Source organism: Tigriopus californicus, chromosome 4 (genome assembly GCF_007210705.1).
Source record: "Tigriopus californicus strain San Diego chromosome 4, Tcal_SD_v2.1, whole genome shotgun sequence".
NCBI lineage: Eukaryota > Metazoa > Arthropoda > Copepoda > Harpacticoida > Harpacticidae > Tigriopus > Tigriopus californicus.
In genome coordinates, this window is record NC_081443.1 from 12232325 (window position 1) to 12256838 (window position 24514).

The 24514-nt window shown below is 43.2% G+C and overlaps 4 protein-coding genes across 4 annotated transcripts in view; all 4 read right to left on the bottom strand.

The window, feature by feature from the left end:
* LOC131879664 (uncharacterized) overlaps window positions 1-354 on the bottom strand; it is a 33675-nt gene extending 33321 nt beyond the window's left edge. Inside the window, exon 1 of the mRNA XM_059226033.1 lies at window positions 58-354. The gene's annotated coding sequence lies outside the window, so the exon portion shown is untranslated. The remainder of the gene's footprint in view (window positions 1-57) is intronic.
* A 659-nt stretch (window positions 355-1013) lies between these two features.
* On the bottom strand, window positions 1014-2669 carry LOC131879624 (uncharacterized). The gene is made up of 4 exons (XM_059225985.1): window positions 2430-2669; window positions 2106-2369; window positions 1316-1537; window positions 1014-1021 (listed from the first exon to the last, which is right to left on the bottom strand). Exons 1-4 carry the CDS (start codon window positions 2578-2580, stop codon window positions 1014-1016), a joined length of 645 nt encoding a protein of 214 aa, XP_059081968.1. The 5' UTR covers window positions 2581-2669.
* Window positions 2670-5498: 2829 nt separating this feature from the next.
* LOC131879424 (uncharacterized) lies at window positions 5499-6986 on the bottom strand. Its single transcript, XM_059225741.1, has 3 exons — window positions 6472-6986; window positions 5981-6187; window positions 5499-5916 (listed from the first exon to the last, which is right to left on the bottom strand). The coding sequence occupies exons 1-3, from the start codon at window positions 6947-6949 to the stop codon at window positions 5657-5659; spliced, it is 945 nt and encodes a 314-aa protein (XP_059081724.1). The 5' UTR covers window positions 6950-6986; the 3' UTR covers window positions 5499-5656.
* Window positions 6957-8023, bottom strand: LOC131879625 (thrombospondin-2-like). The gene is made up of 5 exons (XM_059225986.1): window positions 7948-8023; window positions 7702-7863; window positions 7469-7645; window positions 7244-7399; window positions 6957-7177 (listed from the first exon to the last, which is right to left on the bottom strand). The coding sequence occupies exons 1-5, from the start codon at window positions 8021-8023 to the stop codon at window positions 6957-6959; spliced, it is 792 nt and encodes a 263-aa protein (XP_059081969.1).
* Window positions 8024-24514: the final 16491 nt, after the last annotated feature.

Consider the following 24514-nt stretch of genomic DNA (forward strand, 5'->3'; position numbering starts at 1 on the left):
TGCTCTATGTCTTTTTGCGATTTTTATTCTGAAGGACAAGCACTTTCTAGGATTTACCTGGCGTAAATGTCCGGAGATCAAATAGACTCTTAATAATAGGGAGATCCCCATTTTCTTCGGCGATGCAAAATTCTTTGCCATCAAAGTAGTTCCTTCTAACATCGTTCTTTGAGAAGGCATGGCCACCCGACCGTTCGAAATTGGGTTTGGTTGGGCACAACTCTGAAATGACAAATTGACGAAATTCGTCAATTTTCGATTGCTCAACCACATTTTTAATGTGTTCCGCCCATTGGGTTACACTCCGTTCAGGAGGATTACAAAAGATTAAGCAGGTCCAGTATTGTTTTACTAGATGCATTGAAGGAATGGGAAAGGTCTCGTGATGGAAATGACTAAAGATGTTAAGACTGTAAAGTATTCAAAAAAGGTACAAAAGATATATGATACTGTAGGTCTTTAAAAGCATCCTTGAGCTTTATCTCTATCTAGGTTTTACGGTGAGTTACAGAGGCCAAAGAAGCTTGATTTTGGAGAACATTGTCAAGCCCTTAATAACCCCGGTTGTTTCAAACTCTCTTCTTTCTTCCACTCCTTCATTATTATAACCTTTGAAGTGTTTTATAAAGACGACAATAAGTCTTGTAGTTTTCTTAACTCAACCACTGAGTGCAAGTTTTTGCGACAGTCTAAAAGATTAAAGATCAGTTTTTTCGGGGATCTATCACCCTTTGAAACATTTATTTTACAATCAAGGTCATTTAGAGTTATCATGCAGGGTGTCAAGAAAAGGAAAACCACTCTTCACAAATTGGACATTTTTCGTGATACGTAGAACTTTAAAGAATTGGGGCTAAAATACGTTGACCTTTTTAGACGTATTCTTAAACGTTGCTTAGGCCTGAAACTAATTGCTTCAGGTCATAACTTTATCTTTTAAATTCAACCACATTTGCATTTGGTACCAAAATTAAAGATGGTATTGTCCCATTTGGAAATCCGTAGCCAAGCTATTAATATGCTGTAATATATCAAAACACGTTCTATCAAAAGAACGGCTAATTTCAAAGGAGACATCAATTATTTGACACCCTGTATACTATGCTTCAAATTGTGCTCATAAAAATCCTTAACTTTTGATAAGATTGAGACTTCATTGAAGCAGAGCTATGGTCAATAAGGATCATTTTATACATTGCCGCCCCAATATTCTAAGACTTATGATAATAAGCATAGATAAGTAAAGAAAACATCAAGATGAGTGGGTAATAGACTCTTTTTGAGGTATTCGAACTTAACTTATTATGGAACAAACGCAAGAAATACATACTTGCTGACCTTGGTGCATCTTGACAACCTGATTCTGAATGAGGACAAGGAATGGGATCAAAGCAGCATCCTTCTGGGTCCGTTACCAACAAGTCAGTTCCATCGCATAAAGGACTTGAATCAGGATCAAATTTCCGCCGATAATCGTTGCAGCATGTTTTTCCATCGTTGGCAGCAAACTGGTGACTGGTTGGACAATATTTCGGTTCTGTCATGTTAAAATGAATACATTGATGTGAAATGGGAGGAAGTCTAGAGGGCATGATGTTTCTAGGGTTGGATAATCAATTTACATTGGTTTTCATCGCCAGCATCAAGGAAAGGATCGATGTGTTGAGGAAAAGTGATGCTATTAAAAAGTGCTAGTTACCGGAAACATCAATGACAGAATCAATTTGGAAAGTTGATTTTAATTGGATGATCCTTTCATCTGGGCAATCATACAGGGTCATTTAAAAGCCCTTTCTCCTTGGAAGACGCGCTAATTTTCATATCTATGCGATTATTAGCTCGAATAAAGGGCAATTTTAAAGACCATTGTTCTCGACAAAACGCTAAGTTCAATACTGATGGTAAATTTTGTTGAGTTGCAAGGCTACTGAAAAGGTGCTATTGTCCCTGATTCACGATTGCATATCAAATCTAGTCTCAGGCGCAATTTATAGTTTAAAACTAATCAATCCTATTCGGTACAGTATTGTCAGTTTTGGATATAATTCACTTCTTCGGGTCCAATGTTGTTCCTCCAAAACAAGAAATATAAAATCTAAGCTTACCAAGTTTGGAACAAAATACTTCACAAACAACTGCCACAGGCTGGTGACAGGGCCTGGGAAGAACCCTGATTTTTGAGTTAGCCTCCGGATTAATAGCCACGAATGAACACAAATATGGTGACGTTCCCATTCGAAGTTCCACTTGGCCAGTACTTTCTAACATTGATCCATCCTCCCGACGAACATAGGTCTGATTGATGCAGTCATTATTTACGCAAGCTTTATGTCCAGTTGTCTCCAAACTGTTCCAAAAATTAATGATTCCTGAATAAAGAGACATGTTTTTCTAGATGTTCTGTCCTTTCATGTCATGTAACTCTTTACCATGATGCCGTAGAAAGAGATTGTAGTCTGCTTCATTTGGAGACCGTGGAACACGGGCGTTAAAGTTTTCATGGCAATATCTTGACGCATCTTCAACATTCATGGAAAGGTCTTTCATAACAATATATCCCATGTCTCCTCCGGCACGCATAGCGCGATGATTCGCCGGACAAAAATCTGAAATTGAGGGAAAATGTGACGCTTCTCTGTTTGAAATAGATTTTTACACGTCAAATATTAAGATGCTTTTTCAAACATAGTCTCAAGTCAAATGTGGACAAATCAGGGCAGAAATGTAAAATTTGATTAAATCATGATTCATTTTTTGCCAAGAGCAGCTCGTTCAATGTTATTTGGCATTATTAGAAAGCATTTATTGCGAGCTCTGAGGCTCATGGATACATTTTTGGCGACGGTGCTATGGACGAGTAAGTGTAATTTTGAATGTCGAAACGGTTTTTGGAACAAAAATGGCCAAAAAATGACACATTTTTTCCGTTTTTTCTTCGAAGGCTAAATTATCTGTTACCTGACAATTAAAAAAGATTAAATGGGAGCCCGCAGTGTTTTTTCAAATATCAACCAACTTACTTTCGGAATAAGGTCGATCACGGCATTTAGAATTCTCTTTGGGACAAGGAACACATTGGGAACCGCAACATGCGATTGGATCATCTAATTGTAAAAAGTCTCCATCGCATAAGCTGTTAACTGTCAAGTCTTTTATCCGCTTGTAGTTTTTGGAACAAAAAGCGCCATTGCCAGTAGCAAAAGGATGATCCTTGGGGCAAATCGTTATTGCTGAAAGTAATCGAGATCCGATGAAAGCAAGGGAGGGACAATGGATAAATCATCGAACCTTACTTTCTGAGCATTGTATGGAACAGGCAATGGTCCTGAGAGAACTCCTGTCTTGTCCATAAACCCCGGCTACATTTCGTATACTTATCCTGCTGGATGCAGACGAATGCCCAAATATGAATTGATTGTACCCAATATCAAAAATACGTGTTCCATCGCTCCATTTGAATAAACCAGTGTCAAGGCAAGCAGATGTTGATATGCAATGATGTCCCGCAGGAAATTGAATACCCAAGTGGAAATCGCCTCGTTGAACTATGGATGGAATATGAGAACATTAGATATGATTAGAAGAATTATTTTAGTTTGCATTTCCTTGTCGAATTTAAAAAAAAAAGTTTTCAACCGCAACTTCTTTAATTGGAGAATATGTGATCTAACAGTCGAACATGCATGCAACAAAATCTGGTTCACTCGTTGTCGTGGTAGACTGAAAGATGTCAAGGAATGAAATGTCAAAAAACTCAACAATCGTCAAGATAGCAAATCTAGATAATGTCAACGAATTTCAGGTGGGGTATTTTTTTTAATAGTCTATATTATCAATTTTTTGAAGCTCTTTAACCACGTCGAGAGAGCAGGAAATAGCACATAAAAAATCCAATGCCCGTTAAATGTCTTAGATATGAAATTGGTGATTCGTTTTTCTTACTTTAATTCTCACAGAACTGATTTTTCCTTGTTTGTTCACAGCTCTAAACTGGAGTTGCTAATACTATCAAATATTCATTTGTGATTAGAAAGTTTTCGATTGGCAAAGTGACAAGGGCGTTTGGAAAAAGCAAAACTTTTGACACAGCGAATGACACCGTCTAATTAAGAAGTCTCAAAAATAAGGCTAAGAATAAATGGATATGAGTTATTGAGTCACCCTTGATATGCTATGCAAAGTCGCAAAGAATAGCATTAGAGTAATTGTTAAAGAAGTCTGAATACCCAAGATATATAAAGGGGACTCCACTGCGTCATCCTTCTTCAATCTAAATTTGAAAATGGGCTTTTAGTAGAATGATTTGCCCCAGTGATCAAGCAGTTTTCTTTTATGAAAAGAAATATTTCTATTAGAAGATATTTTAATGCCAGATTAATCTTGGTTCGCTAGTAGCTAGTCTGGGTACTTGTCTGCCACAAGTGAACATCAACAAATGGAGAAAAATCCACCCAACTAATTTTTCATGTTTTCTTTAATATCCACAGGAAATATTATCCCTAGCGCCTTAACAATCAAACAATAAATTGTCTATTTCGTGATGGTTAAACTTGATGGTAAATGACTAGATGTCTATTGTACAGAGAAGCGAGTATATATACAGGAAATGAAACTGTTGCGAGTAATGAGAGAGGGTGTAGAGTGAGCATAAAGGAAAACTTTTGCTGACTAGACAAGGAATACAACATCTCCCTTCCTGGGCGAGGATTGGGGAGCCAGCACGGGAACAATTTAAGGGTTACAAAAATGACTAGAAGGATTAACAAGACTAGACATCCTTGGGGTGAGCTTTCATCCATTGGGGTGAGCTTTCATCCATTGTGGCGGGCTTTCATCCATTGTGGCGGGCTTTCATCCATTGTGGCGGGCTTTCATCCATTGTGGCGGGCTGTCATCCATTGTGGGTATCGCCCCAACCATCTTGGGTATCGCCCAACCATCTTGGGTATTGCCCGACCATCCATCCACAGGCACAGTGGGCATCAGTCCCATTTATCCACGACACAGTGGGTACCTGCTCGATCCCGCACTGTGGAGAGCCTGTTGCTCAATCCCGCACTGGGGAGAGCCTCTTGCTCGATCCCGCACTGGGGAGAGCCTCTTGCTCGATCCCGCACTGGGGAGAGCCTCTTGCTTGATCCCGCACTGGGGAGATCCTCTTGCTCGATCCCGCATTGGGGGAGCCTCTTGCTCGATCCCGCATTGGGGGGAGCCTCAACAGAGGGCAGCAGTCGACCCTGCCAACTGCGCCATGTTGCATGGCCGAGTGGTGGTAAATGACTAGATGTTTATTGTACAGAGATGCGACTATATATACAGGAAATGAAACTGTTGCGAGTAATGAGAGAGGGTGTAGAGTGAGCATAAAGGAAAACTTTTGCTGACTAGACAAGGAATACAACAGTCTTTTAACAAAACTGGGTTCACAGAACCACGCATTTAGGAAAAGTGTTCGCCAATCGATAGTTGCGTTCTAGGCAGGAAAATTGAACTATTGATGTGGGTAAGTAAGTAGTGCCTTTCAAAAATTAACCCCTAGAAATATGGTGGCCATATGATTACACTAGATCTGAACACATTTCACGTACTTACACGAGGCTACCTGCTAATTGGCTCTCATTGAGTGGTGACCAAGTACCAACTGTATTAACATACGTTAAGGATGCCACCAATACGTTTTGTCTGTATACTTGTGTCTCCTGATTATTTTGATAGAAGATTCATGCACATATGTTAGCTTACGTGTTGAAACTTCAAAAGCATCCAAATCCCACGGTGTTTTGAGCATAGGTAAGTAATATTGATAGTTGTCCAAACAATAGTCCGCCATGGCCGAGTGATTAAGCTTTACAGATAGATTTAGGTGCATTGCCGAGTCGCCATATCTCTTCAAATGAGGTTGAGTGGGACAGAAGTCTGAAATGTGACCAAACAAATTGTTGAATGACATTTAAAGCTGTTGTAGGTAAAGCCATCTTACGTCTTGAGAATTGAGCACTTTCGCAACCGTTGACCTGATCTTCACAAGCCACGGCATCCGCACAACACTCCACCTTATCACTCAAATTAACTTCTGAGGCATCACAAGTAGGGTCAACTGAGGGTTTGAACATTTTCCTGAAATCCTTGCAACAATTCAAGCCATTATTTAAGGCTACAGGATGAGATGCAGGGCAAGTCGCAGGGGCTGAAAGTATTGATTAGATTAATTTTTGGTTAATATTGAAAACCTTGTTACATTAAAAAGGTTTAATAAGAAATTAAATTTTGCAATTTTGCTTTACTTTCAAGTGGAGTAAATGTGAAAAAAAGCTAAATGATTTTTGAAAATGGCTCCAAAGTTGCAGCAAGGACGGAAAAGTTGTGGCTAAGATCTGAGAATACAAATGGCAACTTCCAAACTTTGCAACTAAATGCGTCCATAGAGCGGAAACAATTCTAACACCACTCACCAAATTCATGCAACTTTACCTGAAAAGCGACACTGCACGAGACATACAACATCAATTAATGCATCACAATCTTCCGTCATCACTTTGAAATTATCTGATGCAGTGGCAGAAATGATCAATTTTGCACAACTTCCAGTTGCTTCCAACTCGATGGGTAACTCCTCGGGATTGCTCAACATAGATCCATCGCCCCAGAGAAGCTCGCTACTGTTTTCGCAACTAAGGCCTGAACAGGCACTTCGCAAAGGTTTTTCCAGACTTGTCCAAAAAGTAAACGACGGTTGTTCCAACATGAAAGATGCAAAAAGTTTACTTTCAAGCACATCAGGGAGCTTGCCGTTTTCGTTTTCAACGCAATGCCTCGAAGCATTCAGCATCGAAAGCTGGAGATTGGTTTTAATCAATGCGTAGTTGCCTCCTCTTTGAGCGTTGGGATTTTTCGGACAATAAGCTAGAAAATCATGTTCAAAAATCGTAAGATTTGTCCCAATTGACATTCATAAATCAAGTTTCTATATTACTCGGGGCTATTTCATGATCCTGACAATAACCGGGTTCGTTATCGCAATCCTCATGGTCACCCTCCGGACAGCACTCCAAAGGGTCATTCAGATCGAGGAATCCACCATCACAAAATGAACTCGAGTTTGTCCGGTAGTAGAATTTGCAACAGGCTGTGCCCTCGTTGAAAACGTGGGGTCTTTCCTCGGGACAGATTTTCAGATCTATTTGACCATTTTGAGAACATGACAAGAAAGTTCAAGATTCCCAAGGTGTTATGGTCATCTCACCAGGACATGTTTCTTCTTCATTGGCATCGGCTGTTGTGCCGCAATTGGTCGCATCAATAACGCCCTCCGACACGTGCTCGCACTGCCTTGATCGCAGAATCGTCTCCCCTGTTATATTGTAATTGCATTTGGCCCATTCTCCCCATTCAGTCCATGCTTTTTGCAAATGAGAGTCAGTTTATTAGCTCAGTAAGTAAGTTGTAACGTTACTTTGAACCTGCTCACCACTACACGGAGGAACATCGCAACTTTGAGTGGAAGTCTCGCCAGGGTTGAGCTTTTCGCAATGCTGGTAAGGCACTACCTCATTAGCAATAATGTCATTGCATTGTCGGGATCGAATTTGAAGGCCGTCTCCACAAGTGACCGGACAAGTAGACCAATCGCTCCATTGAGTGGGGACTGAGAGAAGAGATTAGACCTGTGATGAGTGCAAACAAACTTGTCGAGTCCCATACCAGCACAAAGATGAGTATTGCAGTCAAGGTTTCTCGTCTTTGAGCCTTCACATTGACTTTCATCCACTTGCTCCCCGTCTAAAAAGCATTTTCGAGTTCTCGATTTGGTCCCGCCGCCACAAGTTTGACTGCATTCTGTCCAAGGGCCGAAGTCTCCCCAATCTAAGGAAAGATATAATCAGTCGCGGAGTGATCCATCATCATGTAATCTATTATGGAAAGTCAATAAGGTGGCCTTTTTCTCACTGGGATTGATCCTCTCCAAAGCTTGGCCGATAGCTGAATCGTAGATGATCGTACAAGGAATATTGGCATCTTTCATGGTTTCGCCTTGACGAATGACTCGAAATGGAACAGAAATTCCACAATTGCCGCCAGGAACATTTTCTCCTAAAACTTTGATATAAAGAGTGACTATAAAAGACAAAAAGGAGGTCAGCCAGACCATGATCACTCGGAGTTGGACAAAAAGAGACTGTCTGGTTCAGCCAATATGACATACATAATCATTGGGTCTTAATTAGTAATCTAAGTCAATTACAATGATTATTCCTTAACGAACTAGAACTTCCCCATTCGCCCTATTAGTTATTGATTTGGGGGATTTTGTTACGGAAGAAGCAATTTGTATAAGCGAAAGCGTTAATTTCTTTTGGGAGAGTTTTGCATTCAGTTTTTCCAAATGATTGGTTCCTTTTAGAACTGCCAAATTTATCTAGCAAAAGTAGTTCCTACTAAAAAGCGATTATGGGCAATTTACTGTTTCCTAGAACATTAATCAAGATGAAAAGAGAGGTAAACAAATGTTCAAGAAAATACACGATCACTAAATGACTGCTTTAGAATGGCGTGTTCGACCTCATTACTCTAAGGTTGGGCCTAAGTGACAAATTAATGAATAGGCGACAATTTCTTTGCACGCGGTTATCACCAATTTTGGTTGTAAATCTTTTAGGTCTTTGTGACTGATTGTTTATTACAGGAAGCAAAACCCTGCTGCATTGGAGGAGCCAATTTTCACCCCGCTCTGTGTCTAGAGCAAAATGAATTCTTTTGATGAATAGATTTCGGGGGAAAGATTAATAACATCCAATTATTATCCTTTTCATCTACATATAATATAAAATCTCTTTCAAATGTTCGTTTTTTCTGACCATCTTGGCTAAACCATCATAAAATTCTCTATTTCATGAGGTTTCTTAGCACCAAGCAGTTTTGTGCAAAATGATAATCAATTTCTTCATTGATCTATCCACTTTAAAGCGCATTTTGTGAATATGAGAATGACAAATATATGTTTAGGCCCATCATAACCACATAATTGGCTTTTTCTTGTACACTTTAAAACAGGTATATGATTTAACCAGACGCTTTCGTCAGTATAGCTTCTGGCAGCACTGTTTTGGCTATTTCGAGGGCGTATATCGTTTTGCTGACCCAAAAGTTTGCCCAAAATGTAAGGCCGAAATGGATTGGACAATGTGCACTAATCCGTTTGATGTGACGTGCCAGAAATGAGCGATCATACGGTAAACGGTTGAAATGGTGATCTCTATTCAGAATTCGGTAGCACTTTCACATTGACACTCATTTCGAAGATTATTATGTAGCCATTAATTAACTCTTCAAATCTTTTGTTCTTTGAGTATGTGAATGTTGCCTAAACAAGCAATGAAATCCCAAAAAATCCATCCATGTACGGGGGGGGGTTACTATCGCCCACTATCAACAAAACAACAAGCCCATGATACTCTCCTTTCTAATGAGTCATCTCAAGCTACAATCGGACAAAAGGAAGCTATACAGGAAATCAACAGTAACGGATCAGCGATCACTTCCGCGCGGAGATGACCACAAATTCATCGCCGACATCCTCAATTTAACCCTGGCCACCTTGAAAAACGCCAAAATGCCCATGAAGGACTCGGATGGGACCTCCAGAAGGCCTGGCAGTAGCGGCCACAATAAGAAGAGGACAGTGACCTTGTTGGACAGATTTAAGGCCAAGGTAACCGTGGATCTGACAAAGTTCATGCATGCACAGGATTGCTGCCCCCGGGTCTTCAACCCGGACTTGAAGACCATTAGGAGCACCATTCAAGACGATTTAGGCTTCAAGAAGTATGCCAACACCACCAAGAACCGTCTAATTGAAGCCATAAATGCCAGGAGGCTCAAGAGGTGCAAGAAGGTCGTCAGCTTCTAAAAGCACAATGGTAGCGCGGTGGATCTGTTCTCAGACAAGACGATCTTCATAGGATGCTGGTTTGAAGCACCGAAATGACAGATTCGTGGTGAAGTCACTGATAGCGGACGTCAAAGGCATCTACATGGCAAAGCTTCAGGCCCAGATTATGGAATTCAAGCCCAGAGAGAAAATCGGGTAAGATTTCTTCTATTCGAGTCCAGTCGAGGTGAATCTTGCCATCCAGGATGCTGCGGTGAACATTGCACGACAGGGTGTAGCTAAACCTTGGCCTCTACGTAACTGCTACGTTTACCAAAGGTGTGGATCGGTGGCGTTCCACACACCAGAGGCCGGCCCAGTAAATGGTCGAACACGCTCGTCATCTCACAAGCTTTGACACCTTCCAATTGTATACCAAAGCTCCTTATGGACGGCGAAGGCAAACTCCAAAAAAAAGCCTGGCAGCCATAAATATCGAAAGGTTAAAAATGTAGCGAACTCCAACGTTACTGAGGATCAACCTGGGGACGATTCTGTCTCTGAGAGAGAAGGCCATTAAAGGGCTTGCCGGAGCAGCCTCCCCGAAGGCCAGTGCCCTGATCAATGGCGCCTGGTCTCTAGTGTCACTGACTTTGGTGCCCAGATCAATGCGATCTTCAAATGATTGGCTACCATGTCACAACTTTCAGAAGTCCTTCCCACTAGAGGCCGAATCAAACGACTACTTGGGCCGAGACTTAAGAGTCAAGGTCGATGGCCGCATCTTTTGGACGGATAACAGAGTGGTACATTGTTGGATCCGCAGTGTTGCCCAAACGTATAAACGCTTTGTTGCGTTTAAGATCGGCGAAATTTAGGGCCTTACTTTCGCGCGAGAATGGAGACATGTGCCCGGAAAGCTCAACCCGGCGGATCTCGGGACCAGAGTATCAGCAAGTGTTGGAATCACGGACCTGTGGATCGACGGTCCCCCATTCTTATCGAACCCAGGGGGCGCCTGGCCACCTGAACTTGACACGAGTGAAACAAATGAGGAGCAACCTCAGAAATATAGGGTTGAACAAGTCGAAATTCATGTAGCCAGAGTGGTAGAGGAGGCCACCTCTTTGGAACATTTATTACAACCCATCATCCCACAGGCCCAGCATACATCGTTAGAGGATTTGATCTCAAAGGCTCAGTCTGAGTCTTTTTTTGAATATTTCACAAAAGCCGGGGTCTTCCAGCCGACCAGGAAGTCGAGACTTTCAAACTTAAGCCCATTTCTTGACGATGTGGGTCTGCCTTGCGCTAGAGGAAGATTAAGCTAAGCTCAAGTCGGCTACGACCAGCGGTTTCCCGTCGTCCTTTGCCCTCGTCACCCATCAACAAAGCTGATACTCAAGAAGGAGCACGAAACCAACCCTCATTCTCGTGTAAATCAAGGATTGGCCTTAATTCGTCAAAAATATTGGGTGCTCCGGGGTCGCGAGGCCGTGAGGAAGGTCCGTATGGAGTGCAAGTTCTGTAAGAAATTGATGGTGACCCCAGCTTCTCAAGAAATGGCTGACTAACCAGCCGAACGGCTGGCGATGGGAAGCCGGCATTTTGGAATACATCGGTCGATCTCTTTGGGCCGTTTGAGGTGTTAGTGCTTCGAAATAAAGTTGAGGAAAGGTGGGGGGTCGTGTTTGCTTGCATGACTACCCGCGCAGCTCACCTCGAAATTGTCCCATCACTGAGCTCCCAAGACTTCCTAAATACGCTCCGAAATTTCGTCAATATACGAGGAAAACCCGATCTTCTTTATTGTGACAATGGGACGAATTTCGTGGGAGCTCGGAATTTTCTACGCTAGCAACAAGAGTCGTCCGCTCGTATTGAGTCAAGCTCAGTGGCAAGCGATATCAGATGGCAATTCCAAGTCCCAGGAGTTCCTCACTGGGGTGGAATTCGGGTAAAATGCAAATTCAACCTTTGTTATATATGTTATCGCTTGCTTCATGGATTTGAATAAAAAAAAAGTTGTTGGAAACGCAACTATCGTTGCTCCCAAAATCTATTCTTTATTTTTTGGTTTTACATGGGCTTTTCTAACCGCTACAGGGAATGTTATTCCCAGTTCTATTAAAATGAAAGCTTATAATTCGTCTATTTATTACCTTTCAATATGTATAATATATTTGGTCTACCAACGAATTTGAGTTGGCAAACCGAGCTAGTCCTTGAATGTATGGTTGATCTAGAACGCTATCTAAAAAAATGTCCAAGTCTGACTTGAAAGATGCTACCGGATCAACAAGGCGTATGCATTCCCTACGAATATTAGAGGGAAGCAAATTAAACAATGAAGGAGCCCGAGAAAGAAGAGAAGTGGACTTCTTTGTTCGAACTAGCCTGGTTTCTCGAGGGCTTGAAGTTGCTCTCAAAACGCACATTAAGCCTCTGCGGTCACTAGAATTGAACCTAAACACCACACATTTGAAAAGCTTTACCCACCAGAAGATCAAAGAAGATAATTGATTAAGTTTTAAAAAAAAAATCTCTCTTTGCAGGTTTTAAGTGGAACTAATATTCTAATGTGAGCTTGAATCCAAGATGACTTTGTAAAAAATAAGTTGTTCCTTTTGTTTCAATAACAACGACAATCATCATTAACTGGCATTTGAAAAAAAATTATATTAATATTGTGGGTACCATCGTGTGCCACTATTAAAGGAGCCCCACGAGTGCTATACCCGCATTGGGTGAGTTCATAAAGGCTATTCAGGAAGATTTCAGCAATATCCCGGTCATGCATGCTGTTCATGACAACTTTATTATTGCCGGCGTGGCGGCCGCAGATTATGACCCGTTCTTAACAATTTTCTTGGCGCAGTTGTTGGCCACGGGATGAAGTGCCCTTTCAAGCAATCGGAGATCCCCATTTTGGGTATGAGAAATCCAGCCCAGGGCGTCAGGCACAACCTCAAGAGGTCCAGAAGGTGCAACAGCTAAGAGATGCCCAAACTCCGACCAACTAAGACAAACTGGTACCGTTCCTGTGCATGGCGCGGACCATTGTGGACTTCATGCCCTTCTTTGAACGCAAAAAAACCCCGCTACGCGACCTCACCAAGAAACCCGCAAAATTAGGCTGCACCAATGTGCGTCAGCCTGAAGACTTTAATTCACGAGGCTACGTGTCTCACCTTCTTTGACACATCTCTTCCAACCTTTGTTTACGTCAAACCACGTCATGACGAGCTCTGTGCCGTTCTCTATTGGGGCGGCGACAAGAGCAATCTTAAAACGGTGGCTATTGCTTTCAAATTCAGTTTGAGTACAATTCCGAACAGGTATGGCATGTACATCATCATTTTAAAGGAGTTTGTATACTGTATGATTGACAACGCGTCAGCACTTTGACAATTATCGTTTCCAACAAAATGGTACTTGAAAAAGCATTGTTTCACCAGTTTTTGGTGACTAACCTTAAATAGATTAATTTTTGTTAACTTACCATTGACTTTTTAGCACGGTTTATTGGAAAAGATGATGATGAAAACTCACTGGCATTCTGCAAGTACACCATGAATAGGTCTCTCTGTTTATCGCTATTTGGATATTTTTTGTGTTGTGTTGGTAATTTTAACCATATAGGATTTGAAACGTTTCTCAGATGGGTTAGTGGTGTTTTCGTGGTATTTGAAATGATGAGCAATAAGTTGGTCAAAGAAAATTACCTTGTTGAAATCAGGCATCTTAGAGCGCATTCTTGTACTTCTCTGATTGTTTGTCTGCAACGAGAGGAGGGAGAGGAGAATTGAAGGGCTATCGACGAGGCAGTGGTAGAAGAGTATGGCCAAAGGAAGATGGAAATATACTTGGACGACAACCTTGATGTAACGGCGGTGACTGGCAGCTAGCTAGCGACTGGTTTGGGCTTAACGCATGGCCTGGCAGCACTGCATCAATGCCGTTTTGGACTGTGACAATTCCATAGCCCTTGCCCCACCCACTGTACCCAAGGCCGCTTAAAGAGATCCAGTCCTCCAGCAAGTTAAGGCTGCCATACTATGAAACGGGCTTGGTATGGACAAGTCGGTGAGGCAATTTAAAAAGGTGTTCAAAGAACACACGATTTCCGTTGGTGGATGAATCCTTCGTGGCAAGAGACGCCATGTGATCGCAGATAGGCCCAAAATTCAAGTTATATTCCTCCCAATCCAATTGTAAATCATTTGCCCAAAGTTATGGTTTGGGGAATGCTTGGGCCCTATGGACTGTCAAATTTACATTTTGTGCCAGAATATGAGTTTATCAATGCTCTGCTCTATGGGGACGTTCATTTCCATGCTGGTACCATTGCCAGTGATGCAAATTTGGGACTTCAAACCCGTTTTTGAGAGGCTGACCCTTCTTTGACGGTATAATGAGGAAAAGTCAGCTTTGTTAAAACTANCTCTGCTCTATGGGGACGTTCATTTCCATGCTGGTACCATTGCCAGTGATGCAAATTTGGGACTTCAAACCCGTTTTTGAGAGGCTGACCCTTCTTTGACGGTATAATGAGGAAAAGTCAGCTTTGTTAAAACTAGTTTCAAGACACAACTTGGCATCACTGACACTGGCAGGCAAGTTTGTTTGCTTGTTCTGGGAGCTTGCCTAAATGTCCGAATCACAGACCATATAATGTCGTTATATGATCTGTGGTCCGAATTCAGTCAGGAAGAGATATGCAGTGGCCCTTTAACAAGAAGAAGATTGACTGAGGCAACATCCGACCAAATTTTCATGCAGGGTAGCGCTAAATGGTTGGAAAATGATTTTCAACGGTATTAGCAATTCCCCTAACCTGAATTCCATTGAAAATTTGTGGGCAATCCTGAAAATGAGAGTGTCAAAAATGTCTCCTACCTCAACAATTTCACAATTCAAAGCTCAATTACAAAAGACATTGTCACTTATTCATGTCAATACCCTGGAAGCTTTGGTTGAATCAATGTCAAACAGACACAGAAAGGTTGTGGCTTTGAATGGAGAGCACACAGGATACTAGTTAAAAAACATGAATTTCTTGGTGCAAAAACAGTATTCGGTTTCACACGGGGTCAAAACTTTCTTGTCTTACTGTATACTCAGGCTGTCGCCTTGGTAGATAGTGAATCACATCTGGGAGCATCAACCCTGGTAATCGTAAACTTGAGTTGCCACATTCCCAAGAGACAATGAGGATGCGGCCATGAGGCTGCGTGAGTGCAATTTGATTTTTATTTTAGGGGCTCGAGATTTGATGTAAAACGAACAAATAGTAGTGTTGGGGCGATATCTACGGAGTTTAAATTTGCCGCCAATTACAATGTTTACTTTTATTCACCGTGTTGGTAAAGTCATGGAGTACGGAAGTAGTGGAGAGGAAAGCCTTCTGAAACCTCGCTGGAAGACGTTTCAGTTTTGCGTTACCTCCTAATTGGGTGCTTGAACATGAAGATGGAATTCATTGAGCACCCTCTCAACGGGAGTGCATCTGATCAGGGGGTAACGCATCTCTCAAACCCTCGCTAAAAGACGTTCGATCTTCGACCGAGCTTTCCACTCCACTAGTGACGCACTCCATGGTTAAGTTAACGAAATCGGATAACGTAGGGAACTTTATTTCAAGATATCCGATTCGTCCTCCCAAAGTAAAAACGAGCTTATGCTTAAGAGCAAACCAAGAGGTGTGAATGACATGAGAGGGGAAGAAGAAGCGGGAAAGCGAATAGAATTTGAAATCACCACACCTCCCCAAAATTGAAGAATACACATATTTAAGTCATTCTAACGTCAACCGGACTATCTTCTTCTTCATTCGGTTGCTTCTCCGGGGTAGAGGATCGATGGGGTTTACGGGACTACATTTCACTCCACTTCCAACATCCATTGCACTTTGATGTTGTGAACGTATTGGTCGAAGATATCGACGATTTCTAACGTATCGTCGTGAATCAATTAAGACGACATAGGAACGTCCGCATCACGAATGGAATGAATGATTCCTTGACAATCCCACAGTTTTGAAATCAAATTTTGGATCCTCACACGATCTCCAACATTTAGAGGCTCGTGATTTCGGGCTTGAGTATCATATTGGAGCTTGTCCTTGTCCAATTCAAAGCTCCGTCGCTTTAACCCGTTTTTGAGTTCCTTTGAATCAAGACTCAATCGAGTTGAGGGATGGGAAGGGATTCGAGTGGGGAGGTTAAACCCAAATAACCATTGGGCAGGAGACTTGCCATCCTCTCAGGATGTTTCTCCATTTGAGTAGAGCAGCATCAAATCCTTCCCAATCCAATCGTCAAGATATCCAGTGCTTCTTTACGAGATTTTTGAGCATCTTTACCGCCACATCGGCATGACTGTTGGACTGAGGGTGAAAATCAGAGCTAATGACGGGTTAGATACAATCATCCCGACAAAATCGAAGAAATTCCGCGTACGAAAATTGAGGGCCACCTTCGGTCGGGATCCGCAACGGGATCCCAAAACAAGCAAATATTCATTTGATTGATTGCACAACCTCTCGGGTTGACGGCGTTTTCCCGAATACATCAAAACAACCCCAACCAGAATATCAATCAACATAGGCCAGGAATGAGCGTCCTCCATATTCAAAGAGATCGGTGCTCACAGACTCAAACGGACCAAGTGGAAGAATCGCATCAGACTTCAAGGGCTCCTGAGATAATGACGGTCTGTTCAACCGGCACACTTCGCATGACTCAGTGATATTCACGATATGGTACTTAATTCCAGGCCAGAAGAAAAGCATTCAGGCTCTCTTATAAGTCCGGGTTATTCCTTGTTGGACCAAATGAAGTAATCTCAAGACTTTTTGATGCCCACTAGCTGGAACCACAATCTTCCTGGAATCGATAAGGATCAGGCCATCCTCAATGGTCTTGGTCTCCCATACTTTTAAAAGTATGGGTAGATTAGTCGGTTTTGATAGATTAGATGGGTAGATTTTGGGTAGATTAGTCTTGGATATCGATCCATCCTGAAGAGCATCCATCATTACTTGATAATCCCGATCGGATTGAGCCGCATTCTTGAGAAATCAAGCGCCGGATCCGATATTTCACAGACAATCAGGTTAATCAACATAGCAACATGAATGTGCTCGCTTGTGATATCATCATCTTCCCTTGCCTTCAAGGTCCAGGACGGGGGCTCGGCTCAAGGTGTCTGCAATGCAATGGGACTTGCCTTTGGACCATTCAATAGTAAACATGTAAGGAATGAGCTTCTCTGTAAGGCGTTGTAATCTGGGGTTTTCTACCGCGTCTAAAGAATGGCTATTGATTATCATAAGCAACGGCTTGTAGTCCGTTACCACAACGAAGTTCTCGGCTCTGAGCAAATATTTTTGGCACTTTTGTACAGCCCAGGCAATTGCCAGAAGTTCGAGCTCACAGACCGCGTAAGGGGATTTGGTATCAGACACAAATCTTGATCCACATTGGATCAACTTCCAATCAGGACAGGACTCTCTACCATGGTTTTGAAGCAAAGCAAAACCCAATCCATGAAGTTGCGAAGCATCTGTCATCAACATGATAGGGCGGTTTGGATCAAATCATTAGCCCTACGCATCATTGCGGCCCTATGCATCATTGCGGCCCTATGCATCATCGCAGCCCTATGCATCATCGCGGCCCACGCATCATCGCGGCTCTACGCATCATCGCGGCCATACGCATCAGCAACCTGGCCTGTTCACTTCTAAACAGAAGCTGGGGGGAGCCTGTGGCGACCCTGCACCTTGCTCGCCTCTTTCCCACTTCCTCCTACTCTTCTTCCCTACTCATTTCCGTTTACTATAAATACGGTCATTTCCCTGCTTGATAAACAACTCAACTACCATCTACCGACTCGTCAAGTCGGCAGACCAACAAAGTGCGCCACAATTGGCAAATTCCCTTATCAGAGAAGGCCAAGAAATTGACCAAATTTCTCACTCCGTGGGGTCGCAAACGATTTTGCAGATGAATATTGTGCGCGAGTTGATTTAGCTCTTCAAGGTGTGGACAATATCAAAAAGGTTGTGAACTGTATCTTGGTTTATGGATCAATATTTGACCAGATGTACCAAGCTGTTCTTTGTGTTTTGATGCAATGTCGTCAACATAAGATAACCTTATCACCCAAGAAATTCATTTTCGGCCAACGGGCAGTTCCGTACGTTGGCTTTATTGTAAGTGAATTGGGAATCCGCCCTGATCCGGCCAAGTTGGCTGCGATCCGCAATTTCCCACAGCCGGCAAATATTACGTACCTTTGAGCATTCTTTGGCCTTCTGAACCAATTGGGTTCATTCACGCCGAGTGTAGCCAAAGCAGTGTTGCCTTTTTTTACTATCGTCCAAAAACTCGTTTGTGTGGCTGGAACACGTGCACTCTGCAGCTCTATCCTCCGCTTCAACTTGTGCAGATTCAAATAACGGTTCATCATGGTGTCTAGAAAATGCTCTGTCTGATTTTTCGTTGCAAGCACCACCTTAACCTTCTTCAATTCTAGGTCATCCTAAGGTGAGCTCCAAGATCGCCACTCCAACCTAGTGTTTCGAGGAATGCCAGAATCCACGGCTGCTGATCCCAGTGTCAGGAGTCTCTTTGATAAGGATCAAATTGTGAAAATGGCCGAGTGTGCTGGACCTTCCAACTTCGGCATAGTTGTGATCTCAACCAGGAGGCTGGGAAAGAAGAATGATGAAGAAAAGTTCTCGAATTACTCGAGGCCTATTCTTGCCCGTCTTTCCTCACAAGACGTGAGTGAAAAAGCTCTGCACTCAAACCGGCAACTCAGATCCCACAACCAGGCCAATGCCACAGAAGGAACTCCGACAAGATAGAGAATTGAGGCAGACCTGACCAAGGAACAAAAGGAACACTTGGATAAAATGTGGGACCAAGTCCGGCAGAAATCCCTGGATGAGGCAAAAAACGGGAGGCGTTACTACGAAATTGGCCAAGAAAACCCCCAAGTTTGATCAACAATTGTAACTTAAACAGAGGACCCAACGAAGAGAGGAAGTCTTGCCGAGAAGATGACAACCTCAGGGTGGACTTACTGCGAGGATCGAAATTCACCCCATCAAGCCACGGCATACCAAACACATTAACATACGGATCCTGGAATATCTGCAGGGGCATGATTAGCAAGGGGAACGAGATCCGAGATATATTACAAACTCACGACATAAACGCACTGTTTCTGCGGAGATAGACCTGACTCATTACACCAGAGGACTTTTCAACCTCCCATCATATCGCACATATGAGCACGAAGGACCAAAAAAACGAGCGCTCATTCTTGTCCGAAATGGCACATATAAGTCGGTGCTTCATCTTCCAAATCATGACAACACTCCTCAGGTCCGGCTATAAGTGGAGGAGCCATCAGGTCGGAAAACGACAATAGTAAACATATACATGGAATGGAACAAAAACCAATCTATGGTGCTGGGAAGTATGGTAGAGAGAATCCAAACGATTGCATCCAGGGGGGGCCGATTGATGCTCGGTGGAGATTTTAACCTAGATACCAGCCGCCTGACCGATGACACCTACCAACATTGGCTAAATGCTGCCGATTTTCTCCTACAAGCCAAAGAGGTTGGGCTCCAACTCACATCGTTTGGTAGAACATTTTCGCGGTCAGTCCAGGGCCGCATAGTGGAGTCAGACCTGGACTGGGTTCTTTCAAATGTACGTGTCAAAGACATAAAAACTATCAAAAATGGCATGAGTGACCACTCGCCCATAGTCTGGATTGCACAGGACGGCCCAGGCGACAACGCAGAGGGTTGGGCGTGGAACAGGAATTTTGCAAGGATCAACCCAACATTTTTTGCCTCAGATCTCGCATCATGCCCATGGGAGGACCTTGCGTTTGCCACGACCATAGCTATGGCCGACATGCTTAACGACCTTTTCCTCGGAGTCCTAAACAGTCATGCACCATCCCAACACATCAAAAAGAGAAGGAGGATTGCCCCCCAGCCTAGTGAATCCCTACAGAAGCTCAGGCGCCAAAGAAGAAATAATGCAAGAAGCAAAGGCCAGCTTCAGAAGCTCCGAGTTCTACGATTGGAGTGTAATAAACTCTCCAAAAAGGAGGCCCAAGAAAATGTGAGAAATCGGGTAGGGATGGGAAGTAGAGAAGAGTGGAAAGTTGCACGAGACCTGTTGGGCCGTGGTGACAGCCAAAGCATTTCTATCAGAGATGGATCCCGTGAACTGAGCCCAGAAGAGGCTGCAGGCGCCCTGAACAACCACTTCATCGAAAAGATCGAAACCATAAGGAAAAAATTAACCATGACCCACGGAGACCCTTAATGGGGAGCCAAGCAGAGAGCAAGAAAACTGGGGCTTACATCTGACTCCCTGAACCTCAGCACCATCTCCGAAAAGGAGATCGAAAATATAATCCACAAGTGCAAGAATTCTAAGTGCCCTGGCATCTACGGAATGGCCCCAGCAGCAATGAAAGTTGCCCCTGATGTCCTCTCCGTTCCCCGAACCTGGCTGATCAATAACATCATCATAGAAGGAGTGATCCCGGAATCTTGAAAGATTGCAAGAATTCTGCCACCACAAAAATCCGGACGAGAAGCATGAAGGAAAATTATCGCCCAATTAGCATTCTACCATTGTTTAGTAAGGTCCTAGAGGAGATCATCAGAACGCAATTGGTTACATATCTAGATGCTAACCAAATTATACCCTTATCACAAAACGGATTTCGAGCAAATCTCTCCACAACGCATGCACTGGCGGCAGTCGATCATGACTGGAGGAAGGCTGGGATGGATGGCCTCCACTCTGGAGTCCTCCTAGTCGATCTCTCGGCTGCCTTTGACACATTAGGTCCCTGTGTACTGATCAAAAAGCTCGTTATATATGGCGCTGGCCGCTCTCTCACAGCCCTCATCTTGTCTTTCATGCGCGAGAGATACCAAGTTGTTGACTGCAATGGAACTAGCTCAGGCATGCTTAGATTTGACGTGGAAAGCCCCCAAGGTTCCATCATGTCACCCGTGCTGTTTCTCGTCATGGTTGCCGACATTGAAGAATGCATCTCCCAGGCTGTGACACTCAGCTATGAAGATGACACCATCGTCAATGCATCCCGAACAACGAAGGAGGAAACGCGCGAGGTGCTACAGAGTGCAGCACTTGAAGTCCTGGACTTCATGAAAGCCTCCAAGCTGGCCGCGAACCCAAGCAAATCCATGTTTATGATGATTGGGAGGAAAAGGGAGCTGGCAATCAGGGTAGGCAACGAGATGGTGGAGGAATCCGCAACAGTGACCTTACTTGGTGTGACTTTTAATAAGTCATTATCATGGAAACCCACCTTGACGAACTGGAGCCAAAACTACGTCACTGAATCAGAATCCTCAGACGCTTGTCGTTCCAGCTTCCCAGGGACGTGCTGTGCTCCATGATGGATGCTATATTCACATCGGAGCTGAAGTATGGCCTAGCACTGACCACGAATTTGTACGGTGTAGAAGAACGGGACCCCGTCTTGAAACACCTCTACAACTTGCATCGATCTGCAATGAAGGCCGTCCTGAGGATCCCGACCATGGATCACCCCGCTGATCAAGAACTGTACCTCAAATCAGGACAAATCTCTGTAAAACAGATCGTTGCGATATCCCTTGCATGCCCGGCGTCGGAGTGTCTACATGACTGGGAAAATGACCCTCTCACCCGTACGAGGGTGCAGCCACACCTCGGAATCAGATCAACAAGGCAGGGCTCAACACGGAAGTTCCCCCCTCAACCGGTTGGTCAATCTCTTGTTGCTCGAATGGTGGAAGCTTACGAGGACCTCCCCCCCCAACCATCCGCAATGAGCCCAAGAAGACACTCAGAAACCCCGCTATCAAGAAGAACATCAAGTCGAGGTTTGCCGAAACCAAATAACAAGGACTGTTTTCCCTAATCCAATCGCATTTCATACGTCATAAATCTAGTCATACTTTCAACCTTTTTCCATACTTGCATTTTCTACATTACAATTTTACCCATCATTGACATATCAAACCACAAACGCCCAAACAGGTCAATTTAGAGAATTTTGATATTCTGCGTCCTTTCGAAATAAATTACTTACTTACTTTAATGAGATGAATGAGGAGGCTGTTAACACCTTTTTGAACGAAAGAGACTCCGATTTTGAGGGCTGGAAACGGAATCATCCAGCGGAATCTAACTTTGGTGGTGTCTGGGAACGCCAGATCAAATCCATTCGTGAACCATGAAGAATCACGGTCACATTCTAAACGACGAAACCTTCCGAACATTGTTGTGCGAGATAGAAGGTGTCATCAATTCCAGGCCGCTCATCGTTGAGAATCTGAGCGACCCAATGAGCCCTTTGCCGTTAAGTCCTGCAATGCTTTTGACCCAAAAGACAAGGGTTGTCTTGCCACCGCCCGGGTCGTTTGTCAAAAATGAAGTTTTTTACTAAGACATTGGCGACGAACCCAATACCTTATAGATCAATTCTGGACCCGACTCCGGATAGAATATCCCGAGTCTTTGCAACCAAGATCGAAATGGTGATCGCAACTCGAAAGAGTTGCCGACAAAATATCATAAAAAGATTGAAAGGTAATAAATAGACTGGTTATAACCTTTTGTTTTAACAGTACTGAGGATTACAATTTCTGTAGTGGTTAGAAAAGCCAGTGAAAAACAAACCAAAAAAATGTGTCAAACAATGAGTTGGTCGGTTATGTAAGGGCCGGTCAATTGATGAGGCATGATCGTATCCATGAGGTGTTCAGATCACGTCGGGGTCACCAACTTGAAACCTGATCATGGCCCGCCACATTAGAGACCCCAAAGTAATATGAACACGCCACCTTCTGACATATTTAGATCATTGTTCAAGCCATCAAAAAAGTCATTAAAAGCTTGGAACTAAAATTCTACATTTGTTGAGTTTTCTGGTGTGTTGAGTTTTCCAGTGTGTTGAGTTTTCCAGTGTATCGAATTTTCTAATGTGTCTATTTTTCAACGTGCCAAGTTTTCCGATTTGTCATTTGTTCCCATGTTTTGAGTCTTCTTGTGACGAGGTTTCAGGTGTCGAGTTTTCCTATGTGTCGAGTTTTCCGGTTACCCTGGAACCTGGTGTGTACTTGTATTGCATGCACATGCGCATATGTAGTTGTCCTGTTCTCTCGTTCTCTATTGCTCTCTCTCTCTCTCTCTGCCTTTCTCTCTCTTCATCTTGATCTTGAATAGAACGGACGTGAAGATACAACCCTCCGTGTATATTGGATTAGGGATGTGACCTTAGGGACATAATATGGTGCAATCGGCATGTCCAACTTGCTGCCTTCTGTTTACGTCTATTTATCGTGAATCTACACTTATGGACCTTTTTTGTACATCAAGTTTCCAAGCCAATGACCGCCTTTCGCGGACGAGCACATCCCTTTGTTGAGGAAAACCTGGCATGCCATTTTTGGACATGTCCGGCCCGCCTCTTTAGCGTGTGGCCTTTTGCCGCCCTTCTGCGTGTGGCCTGTAGCCCTCCAAGTTTGGGGCCCTTCAGCCCTTCGTGCACATGTCCATATGCAGCTGTCCTGTTCTCTCTTTCTCTATTGCTCTCTCTCTATCTCTTTGCCTTTCTCTCTCCTAATCTTGGTCTTGAACAGAACGGACGTGAAGATACAACCCTCCGTGTATATTGGATTAGGGGTGTGTCCTTGGGGACATAACAGAACCATTTTCAAAATAGACCATGTTGCAAAATATTGGAAGTATGGAGAAAATTTCCAGAGAAAAATGCAGTTTGCTTTGTGTCTTTTTCCTTTTTAATCCCTATCCATTAGCTTTACTGCCGGACATTTTGTTTTGATCTACATCGAAGTAGTTAGGTCATAAAAATTTGCTGTTTAGTTTTGGCTCAAATTTCGCTGAACTATTGCGTTTCATTTCAGAGCGAGGAATCGGTCATGGATTTTTTGCAAGACTTTTTGCGGCACATTTGTTAACTTTTTGTACAATGTTCCCTTTGTTCTAACAATGATTGAAACACCTCACAGACTGGACAATACGTCAATATACATTAGTAGAATTCGACAAAAAAATGTTGTTTGCATCTTAAGCAGAAATTTGAGAGTTACATAACCGGTTTTCTTATTGTTGTATTTTTATTCTAGTCACCAATAGGTTTCCTTTATGCTTGCTTTACCCCTATACTCATTACTCTCATTAGCTTCATCTTCCTCTTCCATGTACGGTATATGCCTGCACCTTTCAGCACTAAACATCTAATCAACAACCACCACTTGGCCATTCAACATGGTGCAGTTGGTAGGATGAACTGTTGCCCTCTGTTGAGGCTCTCCCTTTTGTAGGGGATCAAGCATGAGGATCACCCAGTCCGAGGGATCAGCAGGTGGCTCTCTCCAAAGAATTGAGTGGATTTACCGCCGGTATGCGGGGCAAATGCTCATTATGCCCGTGAATGAAAGGAACTGATGCCCATTGTGCCCGTGGATGAAAGGAACCAATCCCCAGTGTGTTCTTGCTGTACTGAGATTGTTGGAGTTGGCCAATGGGTCGAGTTAGCCAATGGGTCGAGTTGGCCAATGGG